The sequence below is a fragment of the Balaenoptera ricei genome, chromosome 18, assembly GCF_028023285.1.
Source record: "Balaenoptera ricei isolate mBalRic1 chromosome 18, mBalRic1.hap2, whole genome shotgun sequence".
Lineage (NCBI taxonomy): Eukaryota > Metazoa > Chordata > Mammalia > Artiodactyla > Balaenopteridae > Balaenoptera > Balaenoptera ricei.
The window spans coordinates 83,231,440-83,247,139 of NC_082656.1; the positions used below are offsets into that span (position 1 = coordinate 83,231,440).

At 48.4% G+C, this 15,700-nt stretch overlaps 1 protein-coding gene across 10 annotated transcripts in view; it reads left to right on the forward strand.

The window, feature by feature from the left end:
• The window catches only part of ATP11A (ATPase phospholipid transporting 11A), a 126,094-nt gene that overhangs the window by 96,559 nt on the left and 13,835 nt on the right, over positions 1-15,700 (forward strand). For 9 of the 10 annotated variants that reach the window (XR_009498721.1, XR_009498722.1, XR_009498723.1 and 6 more), the window contains 8 exons: positions 3,758-3,939; positions 5,675-5,926; positions 7,055-7,229; positions 9,355-9,457; positions 9,711-9,856; positions 10,417-10,476; positions 10,944-11,071; positions 12,980-13,115. Coding sequence is in view for 6 of the 10 variants with exons in the window: in XM_059902944.1 (XP_059758927.1) it covers positions 3,758-3,939; positions 5,675-5,926; positions 7,055-7,229; positions 9,355-9,457; positions 9,711-9,856; positions 10,417-10,476; positions 10,944-11,071; positions 12,980-13,115 (1,182 nt within the window). In the remaining 4 variants the exon portion in view is untranslated. Of the gene's footprint in view, positions 1-3,757; positions 3,940-5,674; positions 5,927-7,054; positions 7,230-9,354; positions 9,458-9,710; positions 9,857-10,416; positions 10,477-10,943; positions 11,072-12,979; positions 13,116-13,586; positions 13,680-15,700 lie in introns of those variants that run through there. The other variant, XM_059902948.1, reaches the window with a different exon arrangement.

The window sequence follows — 15,700 nt, forward strand, 5'->3', positions numbered from 1 at the left end:
CCAGACCGTTCCCCAGAGGCTGCACCATTTCACCTCCCCACCAGCAGTGCGTGAGGGCTTCAGTTCCTCCACATCCTTGCCAACACTTGTTGGTTTCCATTTTTGTTAACTATAGTCACCCTGGTTAGGTATGAAGTGGTAACTCATTATGGTTTTTATTTGCATTTCCCTAATGACTGAAGATGTTGAGCACCTTTTTATGTGCTTATTGACCATTTGTATATCTTCTTTGCAGAAATGCTTATTCAAGTTTTTTGCCCATTTTTTAATCAGGTTTTTTTCTTGTTGAATTGTAGGAGTTCTTTATATATTCTGAATACTAACACCTTATCAGATGTATGAATTGCAGATATTTTCTCCCAGTCTGTAGGTTGTCTTTCACTCTCTCAATAGTATCCTTTGATGCACAAAAGTTAACTTTAATCAAGTCCAATTTATTTTTCTGTTGTGGCCTGTGCTTTTAGTGTCGTATTTAAGAAACTGTTGTCAAATCCAAGATCATAATTTGTCCCTATGTTTTTTTCTTTTTTCTGAGAGTTTTATAATGTAGGACTTATATTCAGGTCTTTGATCCATTTAGAGTTAATTTTGTGTGTGTGGGACAGGTAAGGGTCCAGCTTCACTCTTTCACATATGGATGGCCGCTTGTGTCAGGACCATTGGTTGAACAAGACTTCTTTCCCTGTTGGATGGTCTTGGCATCCTTGTCAAAAATCATTGGGCCACATGTGCAACTGTTCATTTTTGAGCTCTCAGTTCTGTTCTGTTGGTCTATGTCTGTCTTTACACTAGGACTACACCGTTTTGGTTACTTGTCCCTTTCCGGTGAGCTTTGAAACCAGGAAACATGAGTCCGTCCTCCAGCCTCGTTCTTCTTTTACAAGATTGTGGTCTACTCTGAGTCGCTTGAGATTCCACGTGAATTTTAGGGTGGGTTTTCCCATTCCCACAAGAAATGCCATTGGAGTTTTGATAGGGGTTGTTCTGAACCTGTCGATCACTTTGGGTGGTGGTGTCATCTTGGGATATTAAGTCTTGCAATCTATGAACACAGGATGCCTTTCCATTTACTTAGATCTTCTATGATTTCCTTCAGCAAAATATTGTAGTTTTCAGTCTATGAATCTTTCACCTCCATGGTTTAACTCATTCTTGGGTATTTTAATCTTTTTGATGCTATTGTAAATGGAATTGTTTTCTTAATTTCCTTTTGGGATTGTTCATAGTTAGTGTATAGAAATGCAACTGCTTTTTGTGTGTTGACTTTGTATTCTGCACCTTTACTGAATTCGTCTTTTAGTTCCAACAATTTTTTTTTTTTCGGTGGTGGTGGAATCCTTAGAGTTTTCTACATATAAGATCCTATCATCTAAGAACAGAAATAACTTTATTTCTTCCTTTCCAACTTGATACCTTTTTTTTTTCTTGCCTGATTGCTCTGGTTAAGACTTCTGGTACCCTGTTGAATAGAAGTGGCAAAGGCAACCATCCTTGTCTTGTTCCTGCTCTTAGGGAGAAAGTTTTCAATCTTGCCCCGTTGAGTATGATGCTAGCTATGAGTTTCATATATGGCTTTTATCAGGTTGAGGAAGTTCCCTTCTATCCTAGTTTACTGAGTGGTTTTATCATGAACAGGTGTTGGGTTTTGTCAGGTGCTTTCTTTGCATCTATTGAGATGATCATGTGAGTTTTTCTCCTTTGTTCTATTTATGTCATATATTACATTGATTGGTTTTCATATGTTGAATCACCCTTGCATCCCTGGGATAAATCCCTCTTGGTCATGTATATAATCCTTCGGACATACTGTTAAGAGTCAGTTTACTGAAATTTTGTTGAGGATTTTTGCATCTATGTTTGTAAGGGATAATGTTCCATAATTTTCTTTCCTTGTGAGGTATTTGTCTGGCTTTGTTTGTATATCAGTATTGTTTTATATACAGTGTCCAGGGTTTTAGTAATACTTCGCAGGAAGAATAAAGTATTTCTACTCCATGTTTCCGCAAGGGGAAGTCCCATAGCTGCTTTTAAAAGCTAGGTTCTATTTATTTCTGAAGTTTCTGCTGACCGTTCACACCAGCTCTGTGTTCTGGGACAGCTCTGAATTACTATCCTCGTAAAACCTCTTTCTTACCGTGCAGTTTTTCTGGCGTGAGAAGGAAGTCATATACCCTGTGCGTTTCACCTCTTAGGAGAAGCCAGAGGATCTGTTCTGTAGTTCAAGTTCATGTCTCTGATCTGTAACTTGATCACCATGGATGCGTCTGATCCAACTTCAACCACTTACTTTTTTTAGCAGAAGTTACTGTGCCAAGGAGTCGGGGGTGAAGTAAGACAGTGCCAGCGGCCTGAGAGCTCCCGCCCCACAAAGGAGGCAGGCAGTCAGGAGGCAGCGAAGTGAGCGGGGAGCGGACCCGGGAAGGATGCGGGGGAACAACAGCATCTCTACGCTCTCACAGCTCAGGGGTGGCGAGGGACCTGCCTTCTCAGAGAGAGGCGAGCGGGCTGCTTGCTTGCTCCCCTCTGACGGGACTCAGCACCTGGACGGTGGGCGGTCACGGAGCTCAGAGCCTTCCCAGAGTGTCGGACACACAGATGCTGCTTTTGTCCTGCTCCTTCCCGGGGGCTCCCTTCCTGCCTCCAGGCTTCCGAGAGCTCCTGGGACAATAGGAGCTGTTAACCCGACCATGATCCTTCCTTCGGCTGCATCTGGAGGTCGGAGAAAATATGAGAGATGTGACGCGTTCTCTGCGAGTTATGGGACATTAGAATTCATATAGTGGAAAACCTTCTTAAAATCTTAGAAACCAGTGTTCTCCCAGAATTTGGACTGATTATGTAGGAGACTCTGGCTCATTTCAGGGGATCAGTAGAGTTGGGGCTGAAGGAACAAGGGAAGCAGAAGGGGATCATCCAACGTCGCCAGTCGGGCCATTGTGATGGTTGCTTCATTGTGACCGAAGGAAACGTCTGTTGACAGAGTGAAAGTGCTCCGTGTGGCGCCTTCGAGACCCCAGCTTCCTGGTGCCCTGCCGGCTGGTGTGCTTGCCCTGTGTGCCCTGACATCCAGAATTAGTCTTAGGTTCTTATTTTACTCTCCCGTGGACCCGATAGGTTTGATCAATAACCGTGTGGTTTTCCTTCAGTGAGACCCAAATAAGATCAAAGTGTTGCACAAACACCCCACGTAAAGCATCACTTTAGAAATATCACTTGATGGGACTTCCCTGGTGGTCCAGCGGTTAAGACTTTGAGCTTCCACTGCAGGGTGATGCTTTAGAAATATCACTTGATGGGACTTCCCTGGTGGTCCAGCAGTTAAGACTTTGAGCTTCCACTGCAGGGGGCGTGGGTTCAATCCCTGGTCAGGGAACTAAGTTCCCACATGCCACGTGGTGTGGCCAAAGAAAAATGTCACTTGATATTTACTATAAATTGCGAATTGCTATCCTAAAAAAGGTTAACTCTTCATTTGTCAAAATAAAAGAACAAAGTCTTATCTTTCGACGGCCCTGGTTTATATTTTGTATTCCCACGCTTACTAGTACTAGTTTGAAAACTTTATAATCTACCATGATTATGTATATTTAAGGTGGATATGCTTCAGTTGCAGACGACCAGCCCTTTGAGGGTGGGTTGGTTTCTCGTTCTCTGGTTAGTCACTCTAGCTGGAGAGGGGTGTCGGGAAAGCTTTGGGAAGTGATATTCAACAGAGTGACCCTCGAGTTCACGTTAAGTGCTGCTTTGTGTCCTGCAGGAGGGGCTTCGGACCTTGTGCGTTGCCTACAAAAGGCTCATCCAAGAAGAATATGAAGGCATCTGTAAGCTGCTGCAGGCTGCCAAAGTGGCGCTTCAAGATCGGGAAAGGAAGTTAGCAGAAGCCTATGAGCAAATAGAGAAGGACCTTATCCTGCTCGGTGCTACGGCCGTGGAGGATCGGTAAAGGCTCGCTGTGCTTGTCTTCAGAAATAGTCATGTGGCAGTGGGACAGCAGGGACTACAGGGGTGCTGCGGGAGGAGCCCCACAGCCGGTGTCAGCCGCACCCGGTGAACGCGTTCACGCGTCAGGACCGGGCAGGCCGCTTGGTTGCCTAGGGTAATAGCACAGGGGGTCAGCCTGTGCTATTGTGATGTTTGACTTTCCACGAATAAAAGGCCTGAAAGTCACACTTCCCCAGAAGAAACCAGAAATGGTCCGCATTTTCACACCATATTAGGAATAGTCAAGCTACAAGGCTATGTTGTTCAATTATTCTTTAGAATGGAATCAATAACTAATCTGTTCCTAAATTTGTCACTAGTTCTTTCCAAATACGAGTGTAAACATTTTAGATCTTAACATTCTCAGTGTTTTGTCATCACTCATTGAAGGAATTAATGAAGTAGAATATTGCAAAAACTGACAATAATAGCTGGTAAAATTCCTGGGTCCTTGGAGGAACTGGGGAGAAGGGAAGGCTCTTCAGGGCGGAGGGATCCTCGCCTGCAGAGCCGAGGAACCTCACAAGGGTCCTGGGAGCTGATGCACCCGGCGGGGAGCTGGCACCTCAGGACATTGAGAGTAGATCCCCGGGGGTGGGGGGGAGGGGAGGGGTTGGAGTGATGATATTTGATTACAAATTATTTCTTTAAAATCTCTAGCCAGCATCTTTACAGACCACGCTGGGCCTCGGTTTCCTTTTTGCAAAAAAGGATGAAATGAGAGATGGTTTTTTTCTGTCTCTAGAATAGTACGATTGTATCACCTCCAGACTTGGCCTGGGAAGTTTACCCCAGAATCGAACCCGAGGCTTCCAGGCAGAAACCAGATCCTTCCCTTTCCTTTCACTCAGCACTGGACAGAAAAACAGTACATCGCTGACACACATCTGTCAAAAACTAAGACTCTAAAATCTAGAGAACACTGCAGGCCCCCAAATGAGGCAGACATGGTTTTGATGCCAGACTTCCGCGGATGGCAAGACAGCCTGACCGAGATCGGGAGGGCCATTTATCCTCAGACTTGTCTTGTGGCCTCGGCAAGCCTTGGGTTTTCCACACGTGGACCAGGGTCATAACACAGTCCTCGTCCTGCAAGGTTCTGGCAGAGACAAAACGTCGCAGGCGAGTGCTTCCCGCAGCATCTGACGCGCGGCGAGCCTGTGACGCCCCTCAGCCAGTCCCAGAGCCGCAACTGGCGTTGCACGTTCTCTAGGGGAACCTGGGCTCCAATTTGATACGTGGCAAAGTTAGAGCAGTTTATGCACAAAGAAAAGGTGGTGAGTGTCACCTCTTTTCCAGGTCCCGTTTTTCCCTGGTTAAGACTTTTTTGGTTGGCGGTTATGATGGGCCTTCTTATAATAGCGTAAAATCCTCTCTGAGTAGCAAGTCCCACCAGGCAGAAAACTGTGTGCTCGGCAACTGTTACTTGCACAAGATGCCATTTTGTTTCTTAATATTTTATCCCTGCGGATTTTCTGGTATTAGGAAGTGTTTTGTTGTAAAAAGTTAATACACAGCTGTAACCAGCTTCAGGTCCTTTACAGTAAATCACGAGCCAGCACCGCGGTGCTTTTTAATTTGGGGGCAAAAAACAGAAACAGTTTAGTAGATCACAAGTCCTTGGAATTCTACACTTCGGTTTGCTGTGTCCACGCTGACGTGTGTGTGTGGTCCCCCGCCCCCCGCCCCCCAGGCTGCAGGAGAAGGCGGCCGACACCATCGAGGCCCTGCAGAAGGCGGGCATCAAGGTGTGGGTGCTCACGGGTGACAAGATGGAGACAGCAGCCGCCGCCTGCTACGCCTGCAAGCTCTTCCGCAGGAATACGCAGCTGCTCGAGGTCACCACCAAGAGGCTGGAGGAGCAGAGTCTGCACGACGTGCTCTTCGAGCTGAGCAAGACCATCCTGCACTGCGGCGCCAGCCTGACCCGCGACAACTTCTCAGGGTAGGCGGGACGTTTGCAGAGGGACGGGCAAGCTCCGTGGGCAGGGCCGGGGCCTCAGCTCCCTTGTGCAGACGTGGTCCTGTCCTCTGGCCTCTAACAGCATCCCGTGGTCGGGACCATGACCAGAGCTATTTCTCTTTAGCAAGTGTGACGTGCCTTTTTGCTTCAGAGCGGTGTGTGTGTGTGTGTGTGTGTGTGTGTGTGTGTGTGTGTATGCTCACTTGCAGACTGCTGGCTGAGGATGCAGAGACTTGATTCATGGATTTACAAAATATCGTGCATGGCATGATTCCCATCTGCTTCTACGACGCTTGGGGGCTGCATCGTGAATTCCTCAGGGCATCTGCCAGAGCAGGAGGGAGACGTGAATAATGCATGGTCGTTTGTCGATGAAGACAAAAGAGTGTATGCCCAACAGTGGTTTTTTCCAAGAATATTCACCAATTTATTCACATTTTATCAATGCTGTCCTTGCTGGTATTAGATGCATGATCTAAGATTAGATTTCATTTGAATCATTTCAAATTTTCATTAACTTAGGTAAAGCAAAGGCAGCTCTCTAATCATATGTGAATTTAAAATTATTCATTTATAAATAGTACAACGATATTTCCCTTTGCCCTATCTGCAGAATTCCTTTTGGGGATTAGAGATACTCCTTGTAATTCTGAAACCCAGCAAAGAGAAATATTACGACCATGTTCTTTCCAAGTCACGTCACCCGGGCAGAGTAGCAAGGAGGTATTAGTTGTAACAATAAAGACTGTGGTTGGCTGAGGTGGCCAGGCAGTTCGGGAATAAAGGCCGATCTCTTCGATAGCGGGATAAACGCTCTCCTCCTGTTGCCAAGTACCGGAACACGCCCAGGAATCCACAGTTGTAACCGTTGTTCGCTTTGCCTCAGTGAAATGAGGAAGTTTAATTCACACACAATTTTAAAATGTAATCAAAGGCCTTACAGCCACTAATCTAGAGACTGTATTATTACTGACAAAACAAGAAAAACCGGTTTCTTAATCCTTGATCCTGAATGTGTAGCATCTATAGATATCCCAAAAAAGTACGTAGTCTTCTCAAATCTCTGCATTTAGTTGTTGAGTAATTTCTCCGGTTTGTATGATCTAACAGACTCTCAGCCGATACGCAGGACTACGGTTTAATTATTGATGGCGCCGCGCTGTCCTTGATAATGAAGCCACGTGAGGACGGGAGCTCCAGCAGCTACCGGGAGCTCTTCCTGGACATCTGCCGGAACTGCAGCGCCGTGCTCTGCTGCCGGATGGCGCCCCTGCAGAAGGCCCAGGTCCGCGCCCGCCAGGAGCCAGCTAGGGACCCTGGGGGGAAGGGGGTTACGTAGTGAGAGCCATTCATGAGCCCTTACAGCCTCTGGGGTTTTTTTAAATCTAACAAAGCACCTCCTTTTAAAAATGGAAGCAAAAATGATAGAAATTGAAACGTGAGACTTACTTTGCTCGCTGTGGTTAGTAAGCGTTGATGGAATCAAATGGATGGCCCTTCCGGGTACAGAGACCAAGGGAGATGTTCGTCCCACCTCTCACGTAAACAGAACTGTATCAAGGAGGTAAAGCCGTCTGTAAGAGTCTGTACGGAAGCCGGGAGGGAGGCAGCTGCAGTCGAGCACCTACTGTGTGCTGATTGCTGAGGCAGGTGCGAACCCACCGACCCTCACGGTAACCCTTGAGGCGAGGGAGGCTGTGCTAATTTTAGGAATGAAGTACCTAAGACACAGAAAATCGGGAGAACCTGCCTGGAGGGATGATTTGGAAAGTGGCCGTCCGAATCGGCTTCCACTCTGTCAGACTCCGAACTCATGTTCTGCCCATTGCACCACACTCTTGTGGAAACACCACCTGACGTGTGTTTTTTTCTTAATTTTATTTTATTTTTTTTTGGCTGCGCTGGGTCTTCGTTGCTGCGTGTGGACTTTCTCTAGTTGCGGCGAGCAGGGGCTACTCTTCGTTGCAGTGCGCGGCTTCTCATTGTGGTGGCTTCTCGTTGCGGAGCACGGGCTCTAGGCGCGCGGGCTTCAGTAGTTGTGGCTCGAGGGCTCTAGAGCACAGGCTCAGTAGTTGTGGCACATGGGCTCAGTAGTTGTGGCTCTCGAGCTCTGGAGCACGGGCTCAGTAGTTGTGGCGCACGGGCTTAGTTGCTCCGTGGCGCGTGGGATCTTCCTGGACCAGGGCTCAAACCCGTGTCCCCTGCATTGGCAGGTGGATTTTTAACCACTGCACCACCAGAGAAGCCCCCTGTTGTGTGTTATTAAATATTTTTTAAAGCATATGGGATACGAACGTGAGCACGTGTGCCTTTCTGGTGTTGGTAAACCTAAAACGGTCCCAATTCTGTAAACCACATTTTAGATAAGGGAGATCAGTTTCTCTTGAGTTGCTCATGAAGGAAACTGTCAGCTTCTCAGACTGACCTAGTGCTTAAGGTAAAATACTGAACACCACGTGCAAAGGGGTCATTTTTAGCATCCTTGCATGCGTGCTACACTGATCTGCCACGTGACAGTGTCACTAAGCATAAAACACCGGCATCGCCCTGGGGTGATTCTCAGTGAAGAGAAGCAGACTCAAGAATTCATGTACATTGTATTTGGGATAAAAATGGTTTTATTCCCGACTGTCCCTCTTAAGTGTGTGACTCTGAGTAAACCTCGTATAGTGATGTCCAGAACAGAACTAAGGGTGTCGTTTGGTCTTCACATGTTACTTGGTATTTCTTTTAGGTTCTTAACTGACTTTTGCAAACTTTTATACCAATTAGTGTCTCAGTCTTGAAACAAGAAGACAATCCACACATTTTTTCCTCATCTTTTCAGTCTTACATCGTGGAACCTTATACTTAGGCACATAAATAGGAAAAAAAGACTGTAAAGACACAGACTAAAAATTTGGAAATTATTCATCGCATTGAGTTGTCAGATTTGGTTTTGCACACATGACAAATTTGAAAAGTAAATGAACAGTTTATTTTAAAAAATAGATGCTTGAAACCAGATAGCTTGGAATAGCAGTATCTTCTAACGGAATGCAGCGTTCACATTCCGCCCCCATATATTTAAATCTGTTTCCCCCCACGTTTACGTAAGGAGTGGAGCAGCCCCTGCAAATGACTTCCCGGATTTCACTCTCCGTCCTGTTTGCCCACCAGCCTGCTCAGCTCATCTTACTACAGTCATTTCTTAGCTGCTTTTGCTTAAGTGTGTTTCACTTTCGACGTGAAAAAGATTTTATCCTAAGTGGATAAAATAGACTGCATATAGTAAATAATTCACTTTTAGCACATAGTTGTTTCATTTTTCCTTGGCTAACTTTACATCTTTGTCGTTTCTGCCTAGTTAGTGAATGATCTTTGCAAAAATACAACAGAGACGATAAAATCTGCACTTACTTCTTTTCCAGATTGTTAAGTTAATCAAATTTTCAAAAGAGCGCCCTATCACTTTAGCGATTGGTGACGGCGCCAATGACGTCAGCATGATCCTAGAGGCCCACGTGGGCATAGGTAAGCCCCTCGGTTCTGCTTCCCTGCGCCTCTTGGTAACCCGGGTTTATCACGCAGCTGGACGAGAAAGGACACAGCCAAGGCAGGGCCATAGAATTCAGACACACGTTCAGGACACAGTCTGTGACACAGAGCGTTCGTGACTGGAAATCCGACAGTCACGGTTCCGCCTCGCCCCGTTTTGCCTGTGTCCGTGTCCGCCTGCGTGGCGCTGAGAAGGGCTTTACTCAGCACACTCACTCCCTTCTTGTAGGCATCGTTGGGAAGGAAGGTCGCCAGGCTGCCAGGAACAGTGACTACGCGATACCGAAATTTAAGCACTTAAAGAAGATGCTGCTTGTTCACGGGCACTTTTACTACATTCGAATATCGGAGCTTGTGCAGTACTTCTTTTATAAGGTAGGAAGGCTTTCCTTTCCCCTCTCACCGTCTCAGAGCGTGTGACCGATGGCTCGTCTGTCACGATGCCCCGAGGCTACAGGGCTGATTTGTCCGTGGATAGAAGTGACTGTCAGAAAGGAGGGGGTAATCGTAGGACCACGGGAGCAAACGCCCAGCTCTCTTCGCACAGTCTCAAAACTGAATGTGGAACCAGTGAGATACGGGCTGTAAAACGCTTGAGGAAGGGGCATTCTTTTATAGCTCCTGGAAGTAGTTTCTTCTTCTTTAATGCGGTTGCATTCTTTCCTGTCTGTACTGACACGGATGTTGCCTCCTCATTTGTCTGCCACAAGTTTCCCTTGAGTCTGTCTGATCTCAGGGTGACCAGAATGGTCCTGTGTGCACTGTGGGAGCCCCTGAGATGAGCAGAGAGTTTTAGAGCCATTGCCCGTCTTGCTGGAGAATGTGGGGCACTTTGCCCAGGTAGAGTGTGTCACGTGGCCAAGCTCTGTGACGGGATAGAAAAGTGACACCTTACAATGTGCCCTTGATTAACAGGCGTGTGACTTGTCTTTCAGAATGTCTGCTTCATTTTCCCTCAGTTTTTATACCAGTTCTTCTGTGGGTTTTCACAACAGGTGAGTCCTGAGGCCTGAGGTCGAGCTCACCTGAGCCTTGTCCCGCTTCCCCGCGTGTGTCTGTGGTGGGTGGAGGGTGGACGGTAGGGCCTGCAGGCCAGACGACCCCGTTCCATTCCATCGCTGATCTGCTTTCATCTGAAGCACCCGGGACCAGGGAGAATCGAAGCTTGGAGGTGGCGATCAGAACTGCAAACTTTTATGCAACTTTCTGTTGTCGCAGGTTTGGAATGGCAGGACCGGGTGGGTCCGCTGTGATTTTAATCCAGACTAGTCGACATCATGACACTTTGAAAAACGTCCTTGTCCTTCTGTATCTGTAGAAAAAATGGCCCAGTGTGCTTTTAGAATGCTCATGTTTGTGGGCCTTTGTAAATGAAAACTACATATGCATATTGAGACAAATTATCCGGAAATCTTGTCAAGATGCCCGGGTGCTGTTTTCACGTGGCTTTTCGGTCCTGCAGACCCTGTACGACACTGCCTACCTGACGCTGTACAACATCAGCTTCACCTCCCTCCCCATCCTGCTGTACAGCCTGATGGAGCAGCACGTCGCCATGGACACGCTCAAGAGGGACCCTGCCCTCTACAGGTACCTCAAGCAGACAGCCGCTGTAGACACGGAGAAGGACCGGGCAGCCCTACCGCGAATCCAGATAATACTTGGTTGAAGTACTTAAAAACCAGACGATTCAGTGTCAGCTGACACACTTGCTTCCACAGGAGATTCTTCAAGCAGGAAGCAATGTAATTTAAGTGAATATACTCCAAATTCAGACAGAGGATTTATGTTGCGTTTGAAATGTACACGTTAAGCCAGTTTGTATTTCACCGTGTTTTTCAATGGTTATGAAAGAACTTGGGGTGAGAGTTTCTATCCCCTTGTGACCCCAGTGGATTTATGGCCTAAACGATCCTTGCAGGTCCAAATAGGTTCCATTCAGTGAGAAAAGAGAAAAGTTAACATAGCTGATCTCAGGGTGCTCTCTTCTGCTAAAAAGTATTTTTAATAACAAGGAAAAGATTTTTCTGCTATCTTAGAACTGCACCCCAGGATCTCTGACCGATTCAATGTGTCACTGTTTATTGTGGCTTTGTAAATTAAACGTGTTATTTTCAGAACATTTTAGATGCACATGTGGTTGTAAGAAATAGTAGAGAGATTCTGTGAGGTTTTATCCAATTTCCCCAGTGGTAACATCTGACAGACCATCCTGCAGAACCGCAGGACAGGGTCACAAGCAGGGCAACAATGCGACACGCCCAGCCGTCTTACTGGAGTTTTCTCAGTTTTACTGGTCCTTGTTCATGTGCACACATGTACTCACGTGTGTGTGCACTTAATTCTGTGCAGGCTTTTCACATGTGTGAGTCCTGTGCCCACACAGTCAAGACACCTCGCCAGCCCCACGGCCTTCATCAGAATCATTAGCCATTAAATGGGGTCTTGAAGTCTTGGGGTCCAAAATAATCCCTGTAGGTGATAAAAAAAAGCAAGCTCTGAGTTTGTCACGTGCATTTAATGATACAGGAATAAGTCTAAGAAAATAGGAGAACACACACCATTTTAGACACACACCCAGAGGGAATCCTGCAGCTTCTCTGCGTTATTGAACTAAACTAACAGGTGTAGGAAGTCCTATCGCGAAATGTGCAGCCTGGTCCCGGAGGCCGGCGGTCTTGTCATTAGTGGATGCCAGCGTGTCCCTGTGTCCTGTGTCCCTACTGTCAGAAGCAGAAGTGTGAGCGCTGCCGTCTTTCTTCCTGTAGTGATATAACAGTCCACTTTGAGAAATAAAATATTCAAACAAATTGTTCAGGAATATCCATATGTAGTAAAATGCAAAGTCTGGAGAACATTTTGCTTTTGCTCCCAGGAAGCTCAAACTTAATGTCTGTTGGTCCTTCCCACTGTGTCAGCTGGGGACGTCGCCCCTCACACCTCAGCGTGTTTGCTCCCTTCTTACTGTGCTTTGACTGTGATGGTTTCGGTTACAACAGCTTTGTGCTACAAGCTGTCCCAGGGCCCTTCTGGGACCAGGTGTGGTGTTGAGTGAAGTGACAGGCCGTGTGGCCGGAGGAGCCACAGAGCATCAGGTGTGACTCAGGGGCGTGGTCAGTCGTGAGGCCCACCTGGCATCCCACAGGCTCCGTGCATTCAGAGCGTGTGCCGGCCAGTCGACAGGTGGAGATGGGGTTCTGGCCGCGACGTGGACAGGCTGTGTGGGGTGACCCCAGGCGGGAGACCAGGAACCCCGTGCTCGCGGCCAGGCTTCTCCAGGACCCGCTCTTCGGGGCTTGGCTGAGCGGGTGTCAGTAGGGGCCCCGCCCCCTCCAGGGGCCCTCCTCCTGTCCCTGCAGCTCTGCCACCTCAGGGCTCTCCGCGAGTCAGGGGCCCCCGGATGAGGACGGCGCCCGCAGGGCCGGTGGACACAGTGGGGGCTGAGTGGGTGCGTGTGCGTGGACGCGATCACAGGTCCCCACCCTTTGCCTCCCCCAGAGACATCGCCAAGAATGCTCTCCTCCGCTGGCGGGTGTTCATTTACTGGACGTTCTTAGGCGTGTTCGATGCTCTGGTGTTTTTCTTCGGTGCTTACTTCATGTTTGAAAACACAACCGTGACCAGCAACGGACAGGTTAGTACGGAACTGGGTCGTGTCGACGTGGCTCCGGGATTCTTTGGGGAAAGAGCTTGAATCCAGCACGATCCCGGGTCAACGCAGTCTCAGCACAGCCCGTGGGGACCGTGTCTGGGTGTCTGCCCCCCAGCTGGACGGAAGGGACATGATGGCAGAGTTCTGCCAGCTGTAGGGACACCCTTCCTGAGGGGTTCTAGGCTTTAGTTCTGTAACTTATTCACCATTAACTATATATCTAGTGGTTCAGTTCGATCATTGAGACGTGGCTTATTAAATATAGGAAATAATTTAGTATTTAATCCATTGTAGTGTTTGTTCATGTCCTTAAGTATCTGTTTCCTTCACAACGAGTAGATTTACAGTTTCCTGGGAGACGTTCAGCTCTCTGGTTTTTTGCATAATTTCTAGGGGTTGTTTTATTTGTATCTTGCTTTTTTCTTTTTGCCATGGCTTCCTTCCCACTCTCAGATAGTGACCACCACCACACACATGGTAAGAAATCTGTGGGTGTGTCCTTTGTGTTTTTGGAGTGCATTATAAATAAAATATTTCTCGAAAATATTTTCCAACGTGACTCCCTCTGTGTGCTTTGTCGGTAGAAATGCTGTTAGTTGCTGCCCCATGTCTGTAGGACTGGGGTCGTCCCAGAGACGTGTGTGTCCACTTGGGTCACTGTTGCTGAGGTTACTCCCTGGATTTCCATGTTGGGGACCGCCAGCGGGGTCAGTGATGTTTCTAAGTGGACTTGATCTGTTTGAACTTCCCTTGACCTAAGTAAGTAGGAAGACACAGAAGCATGCTAGGCCGGCGGGAATGCTGCTTTGACTGTGGCCGACCTCCACCCCCGCCTGGAGAATATCGAGACGCCTGGGGCCCGGCGTCCTGCTTCTGGCCTGATGTCCCAGGGTCCACGTAAAGAAGGGGAGCTTGTGAACAGAGGTTTACTGCATGTCCTGTTTGATGGGACACCTCTCTGCCCATTTGTCCCTCCGCGTGGTTGGCCTGAAGTTCAGAGTCTTGCTGTGTGTTTGCCCATCGATTTGTCTGTTTCTTTTTCCTTGTGACTGAAAGGTGCTGTTATCTCTCGTTATAACTTAAACCAATTTTTCCTAAATTGGTCTTGAGGATTTTTCAAAGCCTTATTGCACTTTTCTAAACTCTTTACATTTTTCAAGAATTTACTCTTTGTCTTAGCTTTAGTAGACTAGTTCCTGGGTGCCACCAGGCCGTGTATCAGTAGCTGAGTCGAGCTGTCTTACTGCTCGCTCTTCTGCATCTTTAGTGCGATTTCCTTGCGGGCCCAGCTTTAAGCGAGCACCTCACACGTACCTTAAAGAGCTCCGACTTCGCATCCCGAGCATCCGTGGTCCCAGGATCCAGGCAGTGAGTCGCTTCTGCAGGCGTCACCCTCGCTCACCACTGTCGCTCCTTCAGTCGGACAGTTTCACGGTGTTTAAGCCGAGGAAGTGGAAGTTCAGACCTATAAATACTGTACAAGGTCAGGGAATTAGAGCTCAAACCCAGGGTATGTGTTTTGGACCACGCGGCTGCTGAATTGCTTGACGCTCACGTCACGTGGTGACATGGTTGGCCCTGCTCTGCAAGCCCACGAGAAGGCGGGTGTGAGCAGGGAGGGGACGTGCACCCTGGACACAGGTGCTGGTCGCCCAAGTGGCCTCGGGTGCAGGCCAGGGGGGCCTTTCTGGCGCGAGGCTGGGCCGCATCTCCTCCTGCCGCTGCTGTGGTCGGAGCTGCAGGCCCGGGTGCCTTGAGGCCCTTCCCGTGAGCCAAGGGCTTCTGCCGTTTCCTGTTTCTCTGCTACTCGCTCCTGAGGGTGCCCTGAGCCACCATGGAACCTGGATCCCAGCGTCTAGAAGGGGTCTTTTCCGTGAGACGGTTACGTACCATCCTTCCCCCGCCCGCCACCTCTGTGCCTTTGCTCAGCTGTTATGGGACAGAAGTGTTGGTTAGAATCTGAAACGATGGCAGGAAGGGAGAGCGAGGTAGAAAAAACGCCAGTTGGCTGGGGCCCTGTGCTCACGGGCCAGGAGCTCTGAGGCCCCCGTGGGAACAGAGTCAGCACAGGCCACGCCCACCCTGTCACGTGAAAAGCTCCCGAGATGCACAGTGATGTTAGGGCAGCATGCGGGATAGTCGTACCAAGTGAGGGGCTGGACCTGGGCGTCTGTCCACAGCTGTGCCTTGGGTCACCGGCGCACGGGGGACGATTAACAACCTAAAGACGTAGAGGCGTGAGAGCAAGACCAGCATAAGCGGAGGGACACCTGCAGGGACCCAGGGTAGACCTTTTATCACCAGGGGAACAGGAGCCCCAGGAGGTGGGGAGCCCCCAGGGCCACGCGTGGCGAGTGCACCCCATCGATGTCTGACTCTCGACCCCCGCGGTACCTCGGGGGCTCCGCACAGAGCCTTCTCGCTCTGAATCACTGATTCTTAAATTCTTGTTTGTTTGGCAGGTAAGGGGGTTGCATCACTTACAAAACCAAAAATGATATTGTAGGCTGGTTCTGTAGTAATTCAGATAAAGCTGCAAACAAAGCTGTACGTCAAGGGCAGCCTCG